At 42.3% G+C, this 23,261-nt stretch overlaps 1 protein-coding gene across 4 annotated transcripts in view; it reads left to right on the top strand.

Moving 5' to 3' along the window:
• The window catches only part of LOC110534548 (single-minded homolog 1-A-like), a 31,014-nt gene extending 13,334 nt beyond the window's left edge, over nucleotides 1–17,680 (top strand). For all 4 annotated transcript variants that reach the window (XM_036943411.1, XM_036943419.1, XM_036943429.1 and 1 more), the window contains exons 9-12: nucleotides 5,843–5,990; nucleotides 13,654–13,819; nucleotides 14,056–14,479; nucleotides 14,825–17,680. In XM_036943411.1, coding sequence (XP_036799306.1) covers nucleotides 5,843–5,990; nucleotides 13,654–13,819; nucleotides 14,056–14,479; nucleotides 14,825–15,564 — 1,478 coding nt within the window. In that variant the 3' untranslated portion in view covers nucleotides 15,565–17,680. The remainder of the gene's footprint in view (nucleotides 1–5,842; nucleotides 5,991–13,653; nucleotides 13,820–14,055; nucleotides 14,480–14,824) is intronic.
• The last annotated feature ends 5,581 nt before the right edge of the window (nucleotides 17,681–23,261 follow it).

Here is a 23,261-nt window from a genome sequence, read left to right on the forward strand (position 1 = left end):
AAAAGGAGCACCAAGCATGTCCCCATTCTCATCGACGGGGCTGTAGTGGAGCAGGTGTAGAGCTTCAAGATCCTTGGTGTCCACATCAACAACAAACTAGAATGATCCAAACACACAAAGACAGTTGTGAAGAGGGCACGACAAAGCCTATTCCCCCTCAGGAAACTAAAAAGATTTGGCATGGGTCCTGAGATCCTCAAAAGGTTCTACAGCTGCAACATTGAGAGCATCCTGACTGGTTGCATCACTGCCTGGTATGGCAATTGCTCGGCCTCCGACCGCAAGGCAATTCAGAGGGTAGTGCGTATGTATATCACTGGGGCTAAGCTGCCTGCCATCCAGGACCTCTACACCAGGCGGTGTCAGAGGAAGACCTTAAAAATTGTCAAAGAGCCCAGCCACCCCAGTCATAGACTGTTCTCTCTACTACTGCATGGCAAGCGGTACCGGAGTGCCAAGTCTAGGACAAAAAGGCTTCTCAACAGTCTTTACGCCCAAGCCATAAGACTCCTGAACAGGTAACCAAATGGTTACCCGGACTATTTGCATTGTGTGCCTCCCCCAACCCCTCTTTTTACGCTGCTGCTACTCTCTGTTTATCATATTTGCATAGTCACTTTAACTATACATTCATGTACATACTACCTCAATTGGCCCAACCAACCAGTGCTCCAGCACATTGGCTAACCGGGCTATCTGCATTATGTCCCTCCACCCGCCACCCACAACCCCTCTTTTACGCTACTGCTACTCTCTGTTCATCATATATGCATAGTCACCTTAACCATACCTACATGTACATACTACCTCAATAAGTCCGACTCACCGGTGTCTGTATATAGCCTTGCTACTGTTATTTTCAAATGTCTTTTTACTGTTGTTTTATTTCTTTACTTACCTACACACACACACACACACACCTTTTTTTCGCACTATAGAGCCTGTAAGCATTTTACTACACCTGTTTACTACACCTGTTGTATTCAGCGCACGTGACAAATAAACTTTGATTTGATGTTGCACTACAATCATATCATCCAATTATATTATACAGTTGAAGTCGGAAGTTTATATACACTTAGGTTGGAGTCATTAAAACTTGTTTTTCAGCCACTCCACACATTTCTTGTGCATGGCACAAGTAATTTTTCCAACAATTGTTTACAGACAGATTATTTCACTTATAATTCACTGCATCACAATTCCAGTGGGTCAGAAGTTTACATACACTAAGGTGACTGTGCCTTTAAACAGCTTGGAAAATTGCAGAAAATGATGCCATGGCTTTAGAAGCTTCTGAAAGGTTAATTGACATAATTTGAGTCAATTGGAGGTGTACCTGTGGATGTATTTTAAGGCCTACCTTCAAACTCAGTGCCTCTTTGCTTGACATCATGGGAAAATCAAAAGAAATCAGCCAAGACCTCAGAAAAAATTGTAGACCTCCACAAGTCTGATTCATCCTTGGGCGCAGTTTCCAAACGCCTGAAGGTACCACGTTCATCTGTACAAACATTAGTAGGCAAGTATAAACACCATGGGACCACACAGCCGTCATACCGCTCAGGAAGGCGTTCTGTCTCCTAGAGATGAACGTACTTTGGTGCGAAAAGTGCATATCAATCCCAGAATAACAGCAAATGACCTTGTGAAGATGCTGGAGGAAACAGGTACAAAGTATCTATATCCACAGTAAAATGAGTCCTATATCGACATAATCTGAAAGGTGGCTCAGCAAGGAAGAAGCCACTGCTCCATAACCGCCATAAAAAAGCCAGACTATGGTTTGCAAATGCACATGGGGACAAAGATCATACTTTTGGAGAAATGTAATCTGGTCTGATGAAACAAAAATATAACTGTTTGGCCATAATGTCCATCGTTATGTTTGGAGGGAAAAGGGGGAGGCTTGTAAGCTGAAGAACACCATCCCAACCGTGAAGCATGGGGGTGGTAGCATCATGATGTCGGGATGCTTTGCTGCAGGAGGGACTGGTGCATTTCACAAAATAGATGGCATGATGAGGAATAAAAACTATGTGGATATATTGAAGCAACATCTCAAGACATCAGTCAGAAAGTTACAGTGGGGCAAAAAAGTATTTTGTCAGCCACCAATTGTGCAAGTTCTCCCACTTAAAAAGATGAGAGGCCTGTAATTTTCATCATAGGTACACTTCAACTATGGCAGACAAAATGAGAAAACAAATCCAGAAAATCACATTGTAGCATTTTGTATGAATTTATTTGCAAATTATGGTGGAAAATAAGTATTTGGTCACCTACAAACAAGCAAGATTTCTGGCTCTCACAGACCTGTAACTTCTTCTTTACGATGCTCCTCTGTCCTCCACTCGTTACCTGTATTAATGGCACCTGTTTGAACTTGTTATCAGTATAAAAGACACCTTTCCACAACCTCAAACAGTCACACTCCAAACACTATGGCCAAGACCAAAGAACTGTCAAAGTTCACCAGAAACAAAATTGTAGACCTGCACCAGGCTGGGAAGACTGCATCTGCAATAGGTAAGCAGCTTGGTTTGAAGACATCAACTGTGGGAGCAATTATTAGGAAATGGAAGACATACAAGACCACTGATAATCTCCCTCGATCTGGGGCTCCACGCAAGATCTCACTCCGTGGGGTCAAAATTATCACAAGAACGGTGAGCAAAAATCCCAGAACCACACGGGGGGACCTAGTGAATGACCTGCAGAGAGCTGGGACCAAAGTAACAAAGCCTACCATCAGTAACTAACTACGCCGCCAGGGATTCAAATCCTGCAGTGCCAGACATGTCCCCCTGCTTAAGCCAGTACATGTCCAGGCCCATCTGAAGTTTGTAGAGAGCATTTGGATGATCCAGAAGAAGATTGGGAGAATGTCATATGGTCAGATGAAACCAAAATATAACTTTTTGGTAAAAACTCAACTCGTCGTGTTTGGAGGACAAAGAATGCTGAGTTGCATCCAAAGAACACCATACCTACTGTGAAGCATGTTGGTGGAAACATCATGCTTTGGGGCTGTTTTTCTGCAAAGGGACCAGGACTACTGATCCGTGTAAAAGAAAGAATGAATGGGGCCATGTATCGTGAGATTTTGAGTGAAAACCTCCTTCCATCAGCAAGGGCATTGAAGATGAAACGTGGCTGGGTCTTTCAGCATGACAATGATCCCAAACACACCGCCCGGGCAACGAAGGAGTGGCTTCGTAAGAAGCAGTTCAAGGTCCTGGAGTGGCCTAGCCAGTCTCCAGATCTCAACCCCATAGAAAATATTTTTAAGTGGAAGAACTTGCACAATTGGTGGCTGACTAAATACCCCACTGTTTTTTGCCCCACTGTAAAGCCTGTTCACAAATGGGTCTTCCAAATCGACAATGCAAATCGACAAAGCATACTTCCAAAGTTGTGGCAAAATGGCTTAAGGACAACAAAGTCAAGGTATTGGAGTGGCCATCACAAAGCCCTGACCTCAATCCCATAGAACATTTGTGGGCAGAACTGAAAAAGCGTGGGTGAGCAAGGAGGTCTACAAACCTGACTCAGTTACACCAGCTCTGTCAGGAGGAATGGGCCAAAATTCACCCATCTTATTGTGGGAAGCTTGTGGGGGGCTACCCGAAACGTTTGACCCAAGTTAAACAATTTAAAGGCAATGCTACCAAATACTAATTGAGTGTATGTAAACTTCTGACCCACTGGGAATGTGATGAAAGAAATAAAAGCTTAAATAAATAATTCTCTCTACTATTATTCTGACATTTCACATTCTTAAAATAAAGTGGTGATCCTAATTGACCTAGTTAGTACAGTTAGTACAGTTAGTACAGTTTTGCCACATTTCAGGCTTCAAACATAAAGATATAAAACTGTATTTTTTTGTGAAGAATCAACAACAAGTGGGACACAATCATGAAGTGGAACGACATTTATTGGATATTTCAAACTTTTTTAACAAATCAAAAACTGAAAAATTGGGCATGCAAAATTATTCAGCCCCCTTAAGTTAATACTTTGTAGCGCCACCTTTTGCTGCGATTACAGCTGTAAGTCGCTTGGGGTATGTCTCTATCAGTTTTGCACATCGAGAGACTGAAATTCTTTCCCATTCCTCCTTGCAAAACAGCTCGAGCTCAGTGAGGTTGGATGGAGAGCATTTGTGAACAGCAGTTTTCAGTTCTTTCCACAGATTCTCGATTGGATTCAGGTCTGGACTTTGACTTGGCCATTCTAACACCTGGATATGTTTATTATTGAACCATTCCATTGTAGATTTTGCTTTATGTTTTGGATCATTGTCTTGTTGGAAGACAAATCTCTGTCCCAGTCTCAGGTCTTTTGCAGACTCCATCAGGTTTTCTTCCAGAATGGTCCTGTATTTGGCTCCATCCATCTTCCCATCAATTTTAACCATCTTCCCTGTCCCTGCTGAAGAAAAGCAGGCCCAAACCATGATGCTGCCACCACCATGTTTGACAGTGGGGATGGTGTGTTTAGGGTGATGAGCTGTGTTGCTTTTACGCCAAACATAACGTCTTGCATTGTTGCCAAAAAGTTCATTTTTGGTTTCATCTGACCAGAGCACCTTCTTCCACATGTTTGGTGTGTCTCCCAGATGGCTTGTGGCAAACTTTAAACAACACTTTTTATGGATATCTTTAAGAAATTGCTTTCTTCTTGCCACTTCCATAAAGGCCAGATTTGTGCAATATAGGACTGATTGTTGTCCTATGGACAGAGTCTCCCACCTCAGCTGTAGATCTCTGCAGTTCATCCAGAGTGATCATGGGCCTCTTGGCTGCATCTCTGATCAGTCTTCTCCTTGTATGAGCTGAAAGTTTAGAGGGATGGCCAGGTCTTGGTAGATTTGCAGTGGTCTGATACTCCTTCCATTTCAATATTATCGCTTGCACAGGGCTCCTTGGGATGTTTAAAGCTTGGGAAATCTTTTTGTATCCAAATCCGGCTTTAAACTTCTTCACAACAGTATCTCGGACCTGCCTGGTGTGTTCCTTGTTCTTCATGATGCTCTCTGCGCTTTTAACGGACCTCTGAGACTATCACAGTGCAGGTGCATTCATACAGAGACTTGATTACACACAGGTGGATTGTATTTATCACCATTAGTCATTTAGGTCAACATTGGATCATTCAGAGATCCTCACTGAACTTCTGGAGAGAGTTTGCTGCACTGAAAGTAAAGGGGCTGAATAATTTTGCACGCCCAATATTTCAGTTTTAGATTTGTTAAAAAAGTTTGAAATATCCAATAAATGTCGTTCCACTTCATGATTGTGTCCCACTTGTTGTTGATTCTTCACAAAAAAATACAGTTTTATATCTTTATGTTTGAAGCCTGAAATGTTGCAAAAGGTCGCAAAGTTCAAGGGGGCCAAATACTTTCGCAATGCACTGTATTTGGCTAAGGTGTATGTAAACTTCCGACTTCAACTGTCCATGACCACTAATTAATGCTTCATTATTTTTTGGAACAATGATATAAACAAGAATTTCAGTTTCCCTCTAACTCTCTCTCTCCCCCTCTATTTGTCTCTGTGTCTCCCTCTCTTTGTCTCTCTCTCTCTCTCTCTCTCTCTCTCTCTCTCTCTCTCTCTCTCTCTCTCTCTCTCTGTGTCTGTCTCTCTCTCTCTCTCTCTCTCTCTCTGTGTCTGTCTCTCGCTCTCTCTCTCTCTCTCTCTCTCTCTCTCTCTGTCTCCCCCTCCTTCCCTCTCTCTCTCTCTCTCTCTCTCTCTCCCTCTCTCTCTCTCTCTCTCTCTCTCTCTCTCTCACTCTCTCTCTCTGTCTCCCCCTCCTTCCCTCTCTCTCTCTCCAGTGCTGGTGAAAGGCCAAGTGACCACTAAGTACTATAGGTTCCTGGCTAAGCAGGGTGGCTGGGTTTGGGTCCAGAGCTATGCCACCATCGTACACAACAGCCGTTCCTCCAGACCCCACTGTATCGTCAGTGTCAACTACGTCCTCACGTAGGTGCCTCAGCAGAACCCCAGAGGATAACACATGAAAGCATTGTACAACAGTTATTTCTTATGTGATCATTGGTGGATGACATACAGGGCAAACACATCAGTGGGTCATAATATGTGTGCAAGACCCACCGTGTGTATTAGAGGTCAACCGATTATGATTTTTCAACGCCGATACCAGTACCGATTATTGGAGGACCAAATTAAAGCCGATACCGATGAATCGCCCTATTTTTATATATGTATTTGTAGTAATGACAATTACAACAATTCTGAATGAACAATGAACACTTTTATTTTAACTTAATATAATACATCAATACAATCTATTTAGTCTCAAATAAATAATGAAACATGTTCAATTTGGTTTAAATAATGCAAAAACAAAGTGTTGGAGAAGAAAGTAAAAGTGCAATATGTGCATTGTTAGAAAGCTGACGTTTCAGTTCCTTGCTCAGAACATGAGAACATATGAAAGCTGGTGTTTCCTTTTAACAGAGTCTTCAATATTCCCAGGTAAGAAGTTTTGGGTTGTAGTTATTATAGGACTATTTCTCTCTATACCATTTGTATTTCATATACCTTTGACTATTGGATGTTCTAATAGGTACTTTAGTATTGCCAGCCTAATCTCGGGAGTTGATAGGCATGAAGTCATAAACAGCGCAATGCTTGAAGCACAGCGAAGAGCTGCTGGCCTACGCAGGAAAGTGCTGTTTGAATGAATGCTTACGAGCCTGCTGCTGCCTACCACCGCTCAGTCAGACTGCTCTATCAAATCATATACTTAATTATAATATAATAGCACACAGAAATACGAGCCTTAGGGCAATAATATGGTCAAATCTGGAAACTATCATTTCGAAAACAAAACATTTATTCTTTCAGTGAAATACGGAACCGTTCCGTATTTGATCTAACGGGTGGCATCCATAAGTCTAAATATTCCTGTTACATTGCACAACCTTCACTGTTCTGTCATAATTACGTAAAATTCTGGCAAATTAGTTCGCAACGAGCCAGGCGGCCCAAACTGTTGCATATACCCTGACTCTGCGTGCAACGAACGCAAGAGAAGTGACACAATTTACCTAGTTTAACATTGCCTGCTAACATGAATTTATTTTAACTAAATTTTGCAGGTTTAAAAAAATATACTTCTGTGTATTGATTTTAAGAAAGGCATTGATGTTTATGGTTAGGTACATTCGTGCAACGATTATGCTTTTTTCGCAAATGCGCTTTTGTTAAATCATCCCCTGTTTGGCAAAGTAGGCTGTGATTCAATAATAAATTAACAGGCACCGCATCGATTATATGAAACGCAGGACAAGCTAGATGAACTAGTAATTTCATCAACCATGTGTAGTTAACTAGTGATTATGTTAAGATTGATTGTTTTTTATAAGATACGTTTAATGCTAGCTAGCACCTTACCTTGGCTCCTTGCTGCACTCGCATAACAGGTAGTCAGCCTGCCACAGAGTCTCCTCGTGGAGTGCAATGTAATCGACCATGATCGGTGTCCAAAAATGCCGATTACCGATTGTTATGAAATCTTGAAATCGGCCCTAATTAATCGGCCATTCCGATTAATCGGTGGACCTCTAGTGTGTATAGCCTACCCTTTAGCTTTTTCTGTACATCACCAATAAGTCTGTAGTACTGTCAGTGGAAAGAATGGTGCTTTAGGTCTAGGGTGTCTGTTATTTTTTCAGTGGATGGTTATATCTCCTAGCGGGAGTCATGGCACCGCAGAGAGAGATCAGCAGTCACATCTGTCCTTGATTGGTTTGGTCTGGTGTGACACCTGGCTCTGGGAGGGTCAGGCCAGGCTTGAGCCTGTTCAAATTTTTACACAGCACCACACACACACACAGACTTCTTTGTAGCTCAGCTTAGCTGTCGTTTCCCTCTCTGATAAGATAATGAGTATTGGCACCCGAGGTTTACACAAGCCTTCACTGCAAATCAATTAACGAGAGGTTAATAAGAAATATATTTATTTTTAGGTTAATAAGAAACATGACACGTTTTTTTTGTTAATTTGCTTAAATGACTTAAGTGTAGTAGATGAGGAGTTTTGACAGGATTGTAAATAGGATCTTTTTATTTGTTGAGTTCATTTATAATGGAACGAAGTTGTGTATTTTCATCTCATCAAAGCCTGTCGACTGTGTTTTTTGTTGTTCTGTAGATGTTAGGATGAAATGTTCTGTTAGATTTCTCTGTCTAATAGGGTGAGAGTTTACAGTAGCTGACAGGAAGGCTGCAGCGTTCTGTCACTGTTTTCAATTAGAATCATAACTTCTTGAAAAACTGAAAGTTGTTTACGGTCACTTTCTTCTTCTGTAGAAAAGTTATGATGTGTGGTAGTGTGGATGTCTGTGTGTAGAATAGTTATGATGTGTAGTAGTGTGGATGTCTGTGTGTAGAATAGTTATGATGTGTGGTAGTGTGGATGTCTGTGTGTAGAATAGTTATGATGTGTAGTATTGTGGATGTCTGTGTGTAGAATAGTTATGATGTGTGGTAGTGTGGATGTCTGTGTGTAGAATAGTTATTGTGTAGTAGTGTGGATGTCTGTGTGTAGAATAGTTATGATGTGTAGTAGTGTGGATGTCTGTGTGTAGAATAGTTATTGTGTAGTAGTGTGGATGTCTGTGTGTAGAATAGTTATTGTGTAGTAGTGTGGATGTCTGTGTTTAGAATAGTTATGATGTGTGGTAGTGTGGATGTCTGTGTGTAGAATAGTTATGATGTGTAGTAGTGTGGATGTCTGTGTGTAGAATAGTTATTGTGTAGTAGTGTGGATGTCTGTGTGTAGAATAGTTATTGTGTAGTAGTGTGGATGTCTGTGTGTAGAATAGTTATTGTGTAGTAGTGTGGATGTCTGTGTGTAGAATAGTTATGATGTGTAGTAGTGTGGATGTCTGTGTGTAGAATAGTTATTGTGTAGTAGTGTGGATGTCTGTGTGTAGAATAGTTATTGTGTAGTAGTGTGGATGTCTGTGTGTAGAATAGTTATTGTGTAGTAGTGTGGATGTCTGTGTGTAGAATAGTTATGATGTGTGGATGTTTGTGTGTAGAATAGTTATGATGTGTAGTAGTGTGGATGTCTGTGTGTGGAATAGTTATGATGTGTGGTAGTGTGGATGTCTGTGTAGAATAGTTATTGTGTAGTAGTGTGGATGTCTGTGTGTAGAATAGTAATGATGTGTGGTAGTGTGGATGTCTGTGTGTAGAATAGTTATGATGTGTGGTAGTGTGGATGTCTGTGTGTAGAATAGTTATGATGTGTGGTAGTGTGGATGTCTGTGTGTAGAATAGTTATGATGTGTAGTAGTGTGGATGTCTGTGTGTAGAATAGTTATGATGTGTGGTAGTGTGGATGTCTGTGTTTAGAATAGTTATGATGTGTGGTAGTGTGGATGTCTGTGTGTAGAATAGTTATGATGTGTAGTAGTGTGGATTTCTGTGTGTAGAATAGTTATGATGTGTGGTAGTGTGGATTTTTGTGTGTAGAATAGTTATTGTGCAGTAGTGTGGATGTCTGTGTGTAGAATAGTTATTGTGTAGTAGTGTGGATGTCTGTGTGTAGAATAGTTATGATGTGTAGTAGTGTGGATGTCTGTGTGTAGAATAGTTATTGTGTAGTAGTGTGGATGTCTGTGTGTAGAATAGTTATTGTGTAGTAGTGTGGATGTCTGTGTGTAGAATAGTTATTGTGTAGTAGAGTGGATGTCTGTGTGTAGAATAGTTATTGTGTAGTAGTGTGGATGTCTCTGTGTAGAATAGTTATTGTGTAGTAGTGTGGATGTCTGTGTGTAGAATAGTTATGATGTGTGGATGTCTGTGTGTAGAATAGTTATGATGTGTAGTAGTGCGGATGTCTGTGTGTAGAATAGTTATTGTGTAGTAGTGTGGATGTCTGTGTGTAGAATAGTTATTGTGTAGTAGTGTGGATGTCTGTGTGTAGAATAGTTATTGTGTAGTAGTGTGGATGTCTGTGTGTAGAATAGTTATTGTGTAGTAGTGTGGATGTCTGTGTGTAGAATAGTTATTGTGTAGTAGTGTGGATGTCTGTGTGTAGAATAGTTATTGTGTAGTAGTGTGGATGTCTGTGTGTAGAATAGTTATGATGTGTGGATGTTTGTGTGTAGAATAGTTATGATGTGTGGTAGTGTGGATGTCTGTGTGTAGAATAGTAATGATGTGTAGTAGTGTGGATGTCTGTGTGTGGAATAGTTATGATGTGTGGTAGTGTGGATGTCTCTGTGTAGAATAGTTATTGTGTAGTAGTGTGGATGTCTGTGTGTAGAATAGTTATGATGTGTGGTAGTGTGGATGTCTGTGTGTAGAATAGTTATTATGTGTAGTAGTGTGGATGTCTGTGTGTAGAATAGTTATGATGTGTGGTAGTGTGGATGTCTGTGTGTAGAATAGTTATGATGTGTAGTAGTGTGGATGTCTGTGTGTAGAATAGTTATGATGTGTGGTAGTGTGGATGTCTGTGTTTAGAATAGTTATGATGTGTGGTAGTGTGGATGTCTGTGTGTAGAATATTTATGATGTGTAGTAGTGTGGATGTCTGTGTGTAGAATAGTTATGATGTGTAGTAGTGTGGATGTCTGTGTGTAGAATAGTTATGATGTGTAGTAGTGTGGATGTCTGTGTGTAGAATAGTTATGATGTGTAGTAGTGTGGATGTCTGTGTGTAGAATAGTTATGATGTCTAGTAGTGTGGATGTCTGTGTGTAGAACTTGGCTGTTACCTTTGGAACCCTCACCCGGGAAGGGAAAGTCACTTGGCAAGGTGTCTCTGGAATGAACAACATGTCCATCTGTCTGTCTGTAGACTGTCAACTGTCTCAGTCAGGCATGGGTTCACAAAGTATTTTTTTTCTTCCTAATAGTTTTAATTTGTTTGGTTGAGTCAACCTGGCCTGAGGTGTCAGATAGAAGGGGGTGCACTGTTGGCACGATTCCATTGTCTCTATTGCCCTTGGCAAACCTCAATCCAGTCAAGCTTAAGTATTAGAAAGAAAACTAATACAGTTTGAACCCAGGTCTGGTGGACTGTCTTTCTCAGACAGTGGTATTGAGTGTAGGCCTCCGTCATGCATGAGCACTGATAAGCACTGATAAGCAACACAATTTGCTTCAACCCAGTTTTCCACTGGAAATGTCACCATAATGTTCAATCCTCTTTTCACTCAGCATGCGCTTACTTTATCAACTGAACTGCAAACAGTCCAGATATAGATGAAGTCTGAGTCAAGCTCTATTGGTTCTGTGAGTGTTAGTATTGGCTCAGTACAGATGTAGGATCTTAATTTGATCACTCTGTTGCAGGAGAACTTTCCTACAATGCAGGAAATGTAAAACTTGTAATGTATTTGAGGTTTAAAAAGTATTCTGAAGTTTGTAATTTTCACTTAGAAATCTTATAATTATAATCCACATCATAATTCACATTTCCTGTTTCTGCAGGATTATTTTTCTGCTGTAGCAAACTGGCTCATATTAAGAACCTACATCTGTACCTTCTGGTTAGGTCTGTGAAAACTGTGCCACTGCCTTCTAGGATGGGACATTTAGCCTATTTCCTGGTGTGCTGCTGTGTGTAATGTGTATTGCTGCAGATGTAAAAGTGTTCCAGTAAATTAATTAGGCCCATAAAACACTCCATTAACCAGAGGAGGCAGAAGAGGCTGCTCCGTACAGAGGAGAGAAGAAGGAAATGACTCGACATGCACAGCCGCAGACTACCCCCCTCCCCAAATCCATAACGGTGTTTATGAGGTTTTAATTGATAGGCCATAAAGATGAGGAGCGTTTATGGCTGCCAGCTTGGTGAGAGAGTAGGGAGTTTAGAATTTGTGGATGAAGATTTCTCATTCCCCCAATGTGATCTTTTTTTTAAAACAAATGTTTTACTTTTTATTGAATCACATGTACTGTACAGTCAATTAGTACTGTCTTGTGATCTTGTTGAGATGTTTTATCGTGTGAGACATTAAGCTGTAATGAGACATTGTGCAAACGTGTTATTTGCCTCAACGTATCTGTGAGAATAGCATCAGTCAGTCAGTGAATTCATAGTAACTCAGTTCATTAGCAGAGAGAGAGAGATAACAATACAATGTCATCCACTGAGTGTTCCTGTCCTGTCTGAGGCTAAATAATAATGATAATAATGAGTTCATTATTTCCCCATACATTTCTGAGAGAATGGCATGGGATTTAGTCAGTTCATCAGAGAACTATCACAGCACCTTTCTCACTGTTCTTATCAGAGGCAATGGTGGGTGATTCACACAGTAGCAGGTAGAGGTGTACTAGTCTACACTGATTAACACACAGCTAGTAGGGAACACAGAAGTTCACCTCTGGTTGAACTGCCTCTATGTGTACTAGTACTGATAACCTCTTTGCCTTGTCCTATTGGCTAGTACTGATAACCCTTCCACCTTCCGTCCCTTCCTATTGGCCAGAGCCTGTCCCTGTGATCCCTGACCTTTCTTAGGCAATACTCTGTGTTTACAGCAAGATAAGAACACTTTATCACATAAAGGAGTTGGTGTGTATGTCATGGACTGAAATGCGTGACCTGACCTGATCCTAGGAGAATACTATTCTGTATGTTTTTGATAGTGTTTGTATAGAACATGTATTTCTTGATTGTGTGTATTTTAGAAATCAAAGTTTTGTATGTGTATGTATGTGCATGTGCCTGTATATGTGTCTGTGTGCGAGTGAGCGTGTGCACATGCATGGGGTGTGCGTGCGTGCGTGGGTGAGTGGGTGGGTGGAATGGATCAGTGTTTGGCCAGAGTAAACCCTGTCCAGGCTTTTCCATCCATCTTCTCCAACTTGATTCATCATAGTGAACAAAATCCATACAGGGAGGCCTGGGACCTGAAATTGGCCCTGGCATTTCTAACACACTGGCCCATTTTCTTCCTTGACGCCCCTACACCTGACCATTTTTTCCCTTGATGCCACATTATTATCCAGATAATTCTTATTATTTGTGAAAATAAATAAAGTTGGACAGTCCCACTCAGCTAAAAATGTACCAGCCCATCTGGCATTTGCCCGAAATGCCCGATGCCCAGTCCACCCCTGCTTTACAGAGAAATCAATTCCCATTTCCAAGTACTGTCTCCTGGCATGGTGTTCCTGTGGGCTTGGTTTAGCCAGACATAGCCCTTAATCGCATGTGTATTTGAACGGACAGCCTCCCCTCTGTTGTATGTTTGTTATAGGCCTTGTTACAATCCTGATGGAGAAACAAGTCCTTCCGAAAGCCTCTCTACCGCTCTTTCTCGCTCTCACTCTCGCTCTCTTTCACTCTCTCTTCTCTCTCTCTCTTCTCTCTTCTCTTTCTCTCTTTTCTCTCTCACACACAGACACACACACACCATGCTCTAATTACCAAACCGATGTTAGTGTGTATTTGCACCCTGAGAGTGAAAAAAATAAAATCCCCAGGTAGACAAAATGCACAAGCCACACTTGGATAAACAGTCTTATCAGTGGAGCTATCTTGTCTTGTTTAATGATGATCTTTATGTAATCCTAACACATAGTTAAATCAGGAATATACCTGTGTATCTACATGATCTACAGTCCATACTGTATGTGTATGCTTCTGTAGGGATACTGAGTATAAAGGACTCCAGCTGTCTCTGGACCAGGTTACAGACACCAAGCCCTCCTTCCCCTTCAGCAGTGCTCCCACCAGCCTCACTGAGAACCGCAGAGCACCCAAGAGCAGAGTGTCCCGAGCTAAGGCCAAGGCTCGACTGTCCCCCTACACACAGGTGAGGCTCTATAGGAACATACAGCGCTGGTCCTGTACACATCCTTCACAGAGGCAACTCGCTATTTGAGCCAGGATACTGCATGATCTGTCAGTGATGGGAGGTGGCTTATACCTGATTTTTCACTTCTTGATTACCTGGGTAATGACTCTTATTTCTCCTCTCTCGCTCTCTGTCTTTCTCTCTCTCTGTCTCTCTCCCTCTCTCCCCCTATTGCTCGCTCTCTCTATCTGCAGTACACTGGTTTCCAGGCCGAGCGGTCAGAGTCGGACCAGGATAGTCCTTGGGCAGGATCTCCCCTCACAGACTCCGCTTCCCCTCAGCTGCTGGAGCAGGGGGAGGGGCTTGGCGCCTCCTGTGCCTACAGGCAGTTCTCAGAGCCACGTCCCCTCTGCTACAGCCTCCCAATCACTGAGGAGCACCACCACCACATCTCCAGCGAAAGCCACCCCCACCTCGACAGACACGGCCACAACCAGACGTGCGAGCGGGGCCGCTGTGAGGCAGGGAGGTACTTCCTGGGTGCTCCCCAGGGTGGGACAGAGGCGTGGTGGGGAGCTGCCCGCTCTGTGCTGCCCCTGGTCAAGACCTCGTCCCTGGAGAATGGAGAGGGATACGAGAGCAGCGTGCCCCACATCACCTCCATCCACAGTCTGCATAGTAAGTCCCTATCCCTGGCCCTTTAGCTTGTATTACTGTAGGAGGCTGGAGATGGGTGAACTCCACTGTTGCAGGCTCAAAGACACACAGATTTGATTCGGGTTGGTACAAAAGCCTGCTCACACTTCAGATCTCCCACCTCTGCTTTATTTAACCTTTATTTAACCAGGAAAGAATATTGTGTTTAAAAAACACTTTTGCAATGGTGACCTGGAAGAGGTCAGCAGGAAAATACAGGTTAGTTTTAACCCTTAACCTGTAGGATAACATGCTGCTAGCGCTGCTTAGCCCTGGATATAGCTTCCTGTTGGCTCTAAGATCAGTGTCCTGTCCCTCCCTCTACAGACCGTGGCCAATGGGACCAGGACAGTGTGGTCAGCTCGCCAGACGGGGGCTCCGCCAGTGACTCAGGGGACCGTTACCGCGCAGACTACTTCCGGGTCAGCCCCCAGGAGCCGAGCAAGATCGAGACCCTGATCCGAGCCACGCAGCAGATGATCAAGGAGGAGGAGAATCGTCTGCAGCACCGCAGCAAGCTCCACCCAGGCCCTGACACTCCTCTAGGTCCTGCCAATGGCCTCCCGAAGGGCCCCGGACCCAGCTTCACCACTGACTACCCCCAGGGGGTGCTACATAGCGTGTTGTGCCGTGGCCTGGGTCAGGTGATCAGCACCGCATCAAGCCCTGCTCCTCTCTCCAGGCTCAGCAGCCCAGGGTCTGATCCCCTCCTCCCCAAGCCCAAAAACTACCTCCAACAGACAGGACAGACAGACTTGTCCCCTCTCCCCCAGCCCCTGCACCACCAGCTTGGCTGTCCAGGCCCCTGCTCAGACTCCTCCCCTGCCCCAGCCCTCTACCCTTCCCACCCCCAAACCCAAATGGGGAGGCCCTATCTGGACAAGCAAGCTGCTGCCTACTCCCTGACGGGCTATGCCCTGGAGCACCTGTATGACCCCAAGAGCCTCAGGGACTTCTGTTCCTCCGCTGGCTCCACCCACTACGACGTGACTTCACACCTGCGCATGCAGGCAGAGCAGGGGCCGGGACACAAGGGGACCTCCGTCATCATCACCAACGGCAGCTAACGCCTGCTTGTCCAATAACACTAAAGGGATGTCTAAAATGTCAGCCTATTCCCTGTATAGGGAATAGTGTGCCATTTCCCTACATGCTATTTTTGACCAGAGCCTGTGTAGGGCTCTGGTCAAAAGTAATGCACTATATAGGGAATAGGGTGCCATTTCAGATGCACACTAAAACACATGAAGAAGAAACTGGATCCATGGAATATTCATTCTATAGCCCAGCCTCAACGGCCTCTTCTGTGTCTTATCCAGCAAAAACATGTTTCCCTTTCTTTTAATCTTTACAGAGCTACATTATTCCATTTGCACTGCCAGAAATAGAGTTTAATTGTGGGAACCTCACCCCTATGGTTGATGATAGGGTTGTGGATATGTTTTGAGTTAACAGGACAGGGGTCAACGTTAGTGCACTTTTTAGTGTTGGTCAGAATCCCCTTATCACAACACAACTCTAGAGTTAAAGTCAACTAGACCTGGTTAAATTGCTATATTTTTTGTCCGTGCTACAGACTGTCTGTCTGCTAATACAGGACTAGTGCCAGTGCACTACTTTTAAGATAATAATTCAGGGGGTACTACAGCATCCTCAGCACCCCTACTTTCCGTACCTATGATTAAAGGTGTGCAGTATAGAGATGAAGCAAAAATGACACAAAAAAAACTTCACAGACATCAACAATTATGCAAATTCATTCTATCTATGTTCTCCCTAGTAGGTAAGCTATGGATTAAGGGAAGTGTACCCACACTTTCAGAGAAAGCAAAGGGGGGGATTTAAGGGATACATGCAAGAGATACATATGCCTACATTTACATTGAGACACACAGCAGTTCACCTGGACTGTCAGGTAGCAGGCTTTACTTGGGCTAAATGTCTTGTTGGCGTGGATAACAGCATTTATTAGTGATTTGGTCTGTAGGGGTATAATATCACCTCAGTGAGGATACCAACATTATATACAACCTCTAATGAACAACCTTATTGAGATGTGATTACTGGTAGGCTAAGGACCAATATGATGGCATGGATTGTCTCATTTGCCAAGTGTAGTGGTAAACACTGAGGGGGAATTTAGCATGCTTTCAAGGTAAACACTGAGGGAGTTAGCATGCTAGCAAGGCTGAGGTGTGAGTTAGCATGCTAACAAGGTTGAGGTGGGAGTTAGCTTGCTAACAAGGATGAGGTGGGAGTTAGCATGCTAACAAGGCTGAGGTGGGAGTTAGCATGCTTAGAAGGATGAGGTGTGAGTTAGCATGCTAACAAGGATGAGGTGGGAGTTAGCATGCTAACTAGGCTGAGGTGGGAGTTAGCATGCTTAGAAGGATGAGGTGTGAGTTAGCATGCTAACAAGGATGAGGTGGGAGTTAGCATGCTAACTAGGCTGACGTGAGAGTTAGCATGTGTACCTCCGAGGCATGTCTTGTTAAATTGTCAACAAGGGTAATTGTACAGTTATTGTACAGGAAAGAGATGCCCATTGTTTATCGAACATATGATGAGATGAAGGAAAAATCAAGTGAGGTGAAATGGAGAGATTGTGTCTGATGTGGTTGATCGACTTGTGCACTGTTCTAATATTACAGAATGATGTAGTGGCAACGCTTGCTTGTACCAACATGACATTAGTTAATATTACCATAATAATGAGTTATATGACAATTCATGAAATGTTTTCACGAAGTCATGATACATGCAGCAATATGCAATCCAACCAGTTGGGTAGTCAGTTAGACAGCCTAAATCATTATCACATCTGATCATGATAATGCTTGTTTGTTATAAACTGGCATTACCTTTCTCTAACGCTTCATATCATGTTTATTATACTGTTTTGTAGGCAGTGTGACACATTTATAGCGTTCCCCTGGATTCTGTTGTAAATGTGGTTACCATATCTCTTATATTTATAAGTTTGGATTTGTTTTTGTTTTTGTCAGAGTCTGAATTGTGCTTTTCCAAAGTTATTTATGATGTAAATATGCTGAGAAAAAGACACCACTTTGAAGCACAAGGGAAAAGTTGTATTTATTCAATCAAAACAGTCTGCTTGCATATGAGTGTGTTTGATTTAAACAAATTCTATGAAAAAAATGAATAAACAACACTTTTTCCAAAGACAAAATGCTCATTATTTACATGTGTGTTTTCTATTGTAGGCTACTGTAGGCATTTGAGTGTACATGCAATAATGAACTTATATTGGCTATAGATACTGAAAAACATATAAGAAAAAAAATCTATTAGACTACATGAAACTGTATCTTTACTATTACATTTACCCATAAAAAGAAAAGATTACATTCTGTCCAGCTAATAATACACTAAAAAACTGAAGTGAATTGCAAGTTGTTGTTTTTTAAAGGCAAAAAAGACACCCCAAAACTGTGATGTTTACTTAAACCATTTTCTGCAACGATTCAATTTAATCACATTTCAGAGATTGGACATTTTAGCAGTGAGAAGCACACTAAATGTCCCCTGGTTATGTGTGGCTGCTATGGCAAATAAAGAGACTGATGAAAATCGATACGGGACAATCTCCAATTAAGCGAAAAGATTTGTGGGTCTAGAGAGGTCAGTGATGAGGAGCTTCCTCACTCTCTTTCTCCCTCTTTTTCTCTATCCCCCCTCTCCTCCCCCTCTCTCTACTGTCTGATGGATGTTTACTGGGTGTTTGCTATAGTCGTTTCAACCCTAGACAGCTCAGGCTCCAGCACTGCATCACTCTCCCCATCTCTGTGCCTCTGTCTGCCATAGCCATTACATGGACATTAATACCCTTTAGGTTCTTCTTCACTTTGCTTCCTCAGCCAGGACCAGAAGGAAGGAGATATTTGTCATGGTATTGGACTTCTTTTTTTAAATCACAAGTTCATACAAAATAACATAGGTTGATAGGCAGGCTAGAGAGCTGATTTATAATCCCTTGTTAATAAATCATTAACAAACTAAGATTTCTCCTGAAATGTCAGAATACACAAAAAAAGAGAAAAAAACAAGCACTTTAGAATCTAAATTATTACCATAGCGATCTAAAAAAATGAATATTCCCCTACAGGAATCCCGCATGAAAAACGTCTGCGGGAATACAGCAGAAAATACTGTATAGGATAGGAAGTCCTGCAGGATATTCCACAGGATTTTTGGGGCCACTTTCCTCTAGGACAAACCTGCTGGATCCTTTTCTCATCCTTCAGAGAATTTCATGTAGGACAATGCACAATCTTTCAAAAGAATGAACAGAAAGCACAATAAAACAGACAGCATGGTCATTTTATTATCCAATGTTTGATTGTCCATTTCACCATCACTGCATAAAAGATGATTCGTAGGATCATGATAAAAGCAGATTTTGTAACAAGAGTGTGAGTAATGGTGACACTACATGAACAGCTTTGTGCATTGTTGTGAAGTTAAACAGTTGTCTGCAATGATAAACTTAGTAATAGTTGGTTTAAATATGGCTGGTACATCAACATCTGTGGGTATGCATATGTGTGAGAATCATATAATTTCTTTCTATTTTACCCCCTTTTTCTCCCCAATTTTCGATCTTGTCTCATTGCTGCAACTCCCCAAAGGGCTCGGGAGAGGCGAAAGTGGAGTCATGTGTCCTCTGAAACATGACCCGCCCTACATGACCCGCCCTTAACATCCACCAGCTTAACGTGGAAGGCAGCCGCACCAATGTGTCGGAGGAAACACAGTTCAACTGGCTACCGGGGTCAGCCTGCAGCCACCTGGCCCGCCACAAGGAGCTGGTAGAGCGCGATGAGCCAAGTAAAGCCCCGGTTTGTATTTCTGCAAGAGTCATGTATGACTTTTTCTTATAAGAGTCAGCATATAACCTACCTACCTACCCACCCACCCACAATATATATATATATATTGTATTTGAATAGTTATTTGTAAAAACCAAATAGTCTACCAAATAGTATTTGAAAGTATTTTCAAATTCTTATTTCAAATACTAATTTCAAATACCTGGGTTAAATGCATGGGAGTGCATTTGAGTCTGTGTATTTAAGTATTTCAAAATATTTTCCAAGTGTATTTTACAAATATATTTCAATATTCAACTACTGTTTAAAAAAAGAAAGGTGGTCTTAATACTTATTTTGAAATGTGTTTAAAGGTAATTGAAATACCTGAAATATTATTTTAACGCAGGTCTGGCTCATACTTTTAACATTGGTTAGGGAGGAAAGCATACATGGTTGATAAAGATTGGATGTATGCAATATATTTGTTTGATTTATATACTTTATGCACAGTATTTTTATTATTTTCTTTTTAAAGAGAACACTATTTAGTCAACAAAATCAACTAGAATAATTGTATTTCGATAGTTAGATGAGGTTCAATGCATGGCCTCCTCAATGGCCTGGATAGCTACCAGATGCTAGACTGGAGGAGGTCTATGGAATGGATTTAAACACATTGCTATATTACTCAGGTATTATGTCCACTCTGGTTAGGGTTCCATTGTTAAATCTCCAACCGTTAGATGTTCTGATTGGATTAACCAGGATATTGAAATGACTGGGTGTTTCCCCATAGAGGAAATAAGAGTCATCTTTCACACTCCCCTCCCCCCTCCCTTTCCCTGCAGAAGTATCAGTGCATGTCTAATGGTGGTCCAGTGGGGTTAATGACCAGCTTCATTTATAATGCTACCTTTCACTGTGACTATACATCCACCCATGGGCTGGCTGTATACATCCATCCAACACTCCATAAACTCACTAATCATTTACAAATGCCTTTCCATTCTCAAGCTCTTGGGGAGGGAAACGACCAAGCCAATGTTGTGATATATTCTCAATGACCAAGGCAAATGGATCTGTTGGATTTAGGTCCTACCCAGCCAGAAAAGGACTGTTGGTCAGAACTGGTTGTTTGCTCATCATTTGTGGAAGAATAAGTACAGTTTGTTAGTACATGACCCCTCCTCCTCTCTCTCTGTTAACTTCCAGAAGCAACACACAGAGGTTAGCTTAGCCACCACAGTTGCCAACTGCAGAATATTGTCCAAACAGAAGGTGTCCATTTTGGTGTCGCGTCCCTAAAGAAAGACAAGAAGGCACAAATTCTGATTGTCTAATCCTATGCTGTTTATGACAGGGCTTTGGAGCAGGCTCAGTGGGGAAACCAGAGCCCGTTGTTGTAGTGGAGCCCAGACAGGTGAGGGCCTGCTGTTGCCCCCAAGAATGTGACACACACACACACAGCATGTGTAAATAACACATTGTAACACACAACAGAAATAGTACTGTATGTTCATAGCCACCATAAGAAGTACACACACACACATGCAGCAGTTAGTGTTGTGGTTGAGGCTAAGGTTGAACAGCTCTAGACCTAGCTTCATTTTTTAAATGTTTATTAATTTAACCTGGCAAGTCAGTTAAGAACAAATTCTTATTTACAATGGGGGCTTACAGTGAGTTAACTGCCTTGTTCAGGGGCAGAACGACAGATTTTTACCTTGTCAGCTCGGGGATTTGATTCAAAAACCTTCCGGTTACTGGCCCAACACTCTAACCACTACCTGCCGCCCCAAATCTGGTCCAAATCCCACTTCATGTCCACATCTGGTTCAACCCTACCCTAGCCTCAACAACAGCCCTAACACTAGCTTCATGTCCAAATCCCACATCACGTCTACATCCGGTTCAATCCTCGATAGTTTGGGTGTTAGCCATTCCTGTCTCTCTCACTGTAACTGTTATACATATATGTGATATGTATATGTCTGTTATACATAGATGTGATATGTATATGTCTGTTATATGTACATGTCTGTTATACGTAGATGTCTGTGATATGTATATGTCTGTTATATGTACATGTCTGTTATACGTAGATGTCTGTGATATGTAGATGTCTGTGATATGTATATGTCTGTTATATGTACATGTCTGTGATATGTAGATGTCTGTGATATGTACAGTGTATTCGGAAAGTATACAGACCCCTTGACTTTTTCCACATTTTGTTACATTACAGCTTTATTCTAAAATTGATAAGATTGTTTCTCCCCCTCATCAATCTACACATAATACTCCATAATAACAAATCAAAAACTGCAAATTCAGACCCTTTACTCAATACTTTGTTGAAGCACCTTTGGCAGTGATTACAGCCTTGAGTCTTCTTGGGTATGACACTACAAGATTGCACATCTGTATTTGGGGAGTTCCTGGCATTCTTCTCTGCAGGTTGGATCATCAAGCTCTGTCAGGTTGGATGGGGAGCATTGCTGCACACCTATTTTCAGGTTTCTCCAGAGATGTTAGATCGGGTTTGAGCTCTGGCTGGGCCACTCAAGGACATTCAGAGACTCGTCCCAAAGCCACTCCTACGTTGTCTTGTCTTTGTGCTTGGGGTAGTTGTCTGGTTTTAAGGTGAACCTTCGCCCCAGTCGGAGGTCCTGAATGCTTTGGAGCAGGTTTTCATCAAGGATCTCGCTGTACTTGCTCCGTTCATCTTTCCCTCGATCCTGACTAGTCTCCTAGTCCCTGCCGCTGAAAAACATCCTCACAACATGATCCTGCCACCACCATGCTTCACCTCAGGGATTGTGCCAGGTTTCCTCCAGATGTGACACTTGGCATTCAGGCAGAAGAATTCAATCTGGTTTCATCAGACCAGAGACTCTTGTCTCATGATCTGAAAGTCCTTTAGGTGCCTTTTGGTTAACACCAAGCGGGCAGTCATGTGCCTTTTACTGAGGAGTGGCTTCCATCTGGCCACTTTGCCATAAAGGCCTGATTGGTGGAGTGCTGCAGAGATGGTTGTCTTTCTGGAAATGTCTCCCATCTCCACAGAGGAACTCTGGAGCTCCGTCAGAGTGACCATCGGGTTCTTGGTCACTTCTCTGACCAAAGCCCTTCTCCCCCGATTGCTTAGTTTGGTGAGGAGTCAGCTCAAGGAAGAGTCTTGACGGTTACAAACTTCCAAACAGAAGTCACATAATTAGTTAGATAAAGTCCACCTGTGTGCAATCTAAGTGTCACATGATCTCAATATATATACACCAGGTCCGAAAGGCCCCAGAGTCTGCAACACCACTAATTAAGGGGCACCACCAACTAAGCGGCACCATGAAGACCAAGGAGCTCTCCAAACAGGTCAGTGACAAAGTTGTGGAGAAGTACAGATCAGGGTTGGGTTATCAAATAATATCTGAAACTTTGAACATCCCACAGAGCACCATTAAATTCACTATTAAAAAATTGAAAGAATATGGCACCACAACAAACCTGCCAGGAGAGGGCCGCCCATCAAAACTCATGGACCAGGCAAGGAGGGCATTAATCAGAGAGGCAACAAAGAGACCAAAGATAATCCTGAAGGAGCTGCATAGCTCCACAGCGAAGATTGGAGTGTCTGTCTATAGGACCGCTTTAAGCCACACACTCCACAGAGCTGGGCTTTACGGAAGACTGGCCAGAAAAAAGCCATTGTTTAAAAAAAAATAAGCAAACACGTTTGGTGTTCGCCAAAAGGCATGTGGGAGACTCTCCAAACATATGGAAGAATGTACTCTGGTCAGATTAGACTAAACTTTTGCTTTTTGGCAATCAAGGAAAACGCTATGTCTGGCGGAAGCCAGACCTCTCATCACCCCGAGAATACCATCCCCACAATGAAGCATGGTGGTGGCAGCATCATGCTGAGGGGATGTTTTTCA

The sequence above is a fragment of the Oncorhynchus mykiss genome, chromosome 2 (genome assembly GCF_013265735.2).
Source record: "Oncorhynchus mykiss isolate Arlee chromosome 2, USDA_OmykA_1.1, whole genome shotgun sequence".
NCBI lineage: Eukaryota > Metazoa > Chordata > Actinopteri > Salmoniformes > Salmonidae > Oncorhynchus > Oncorhynchus mykiss.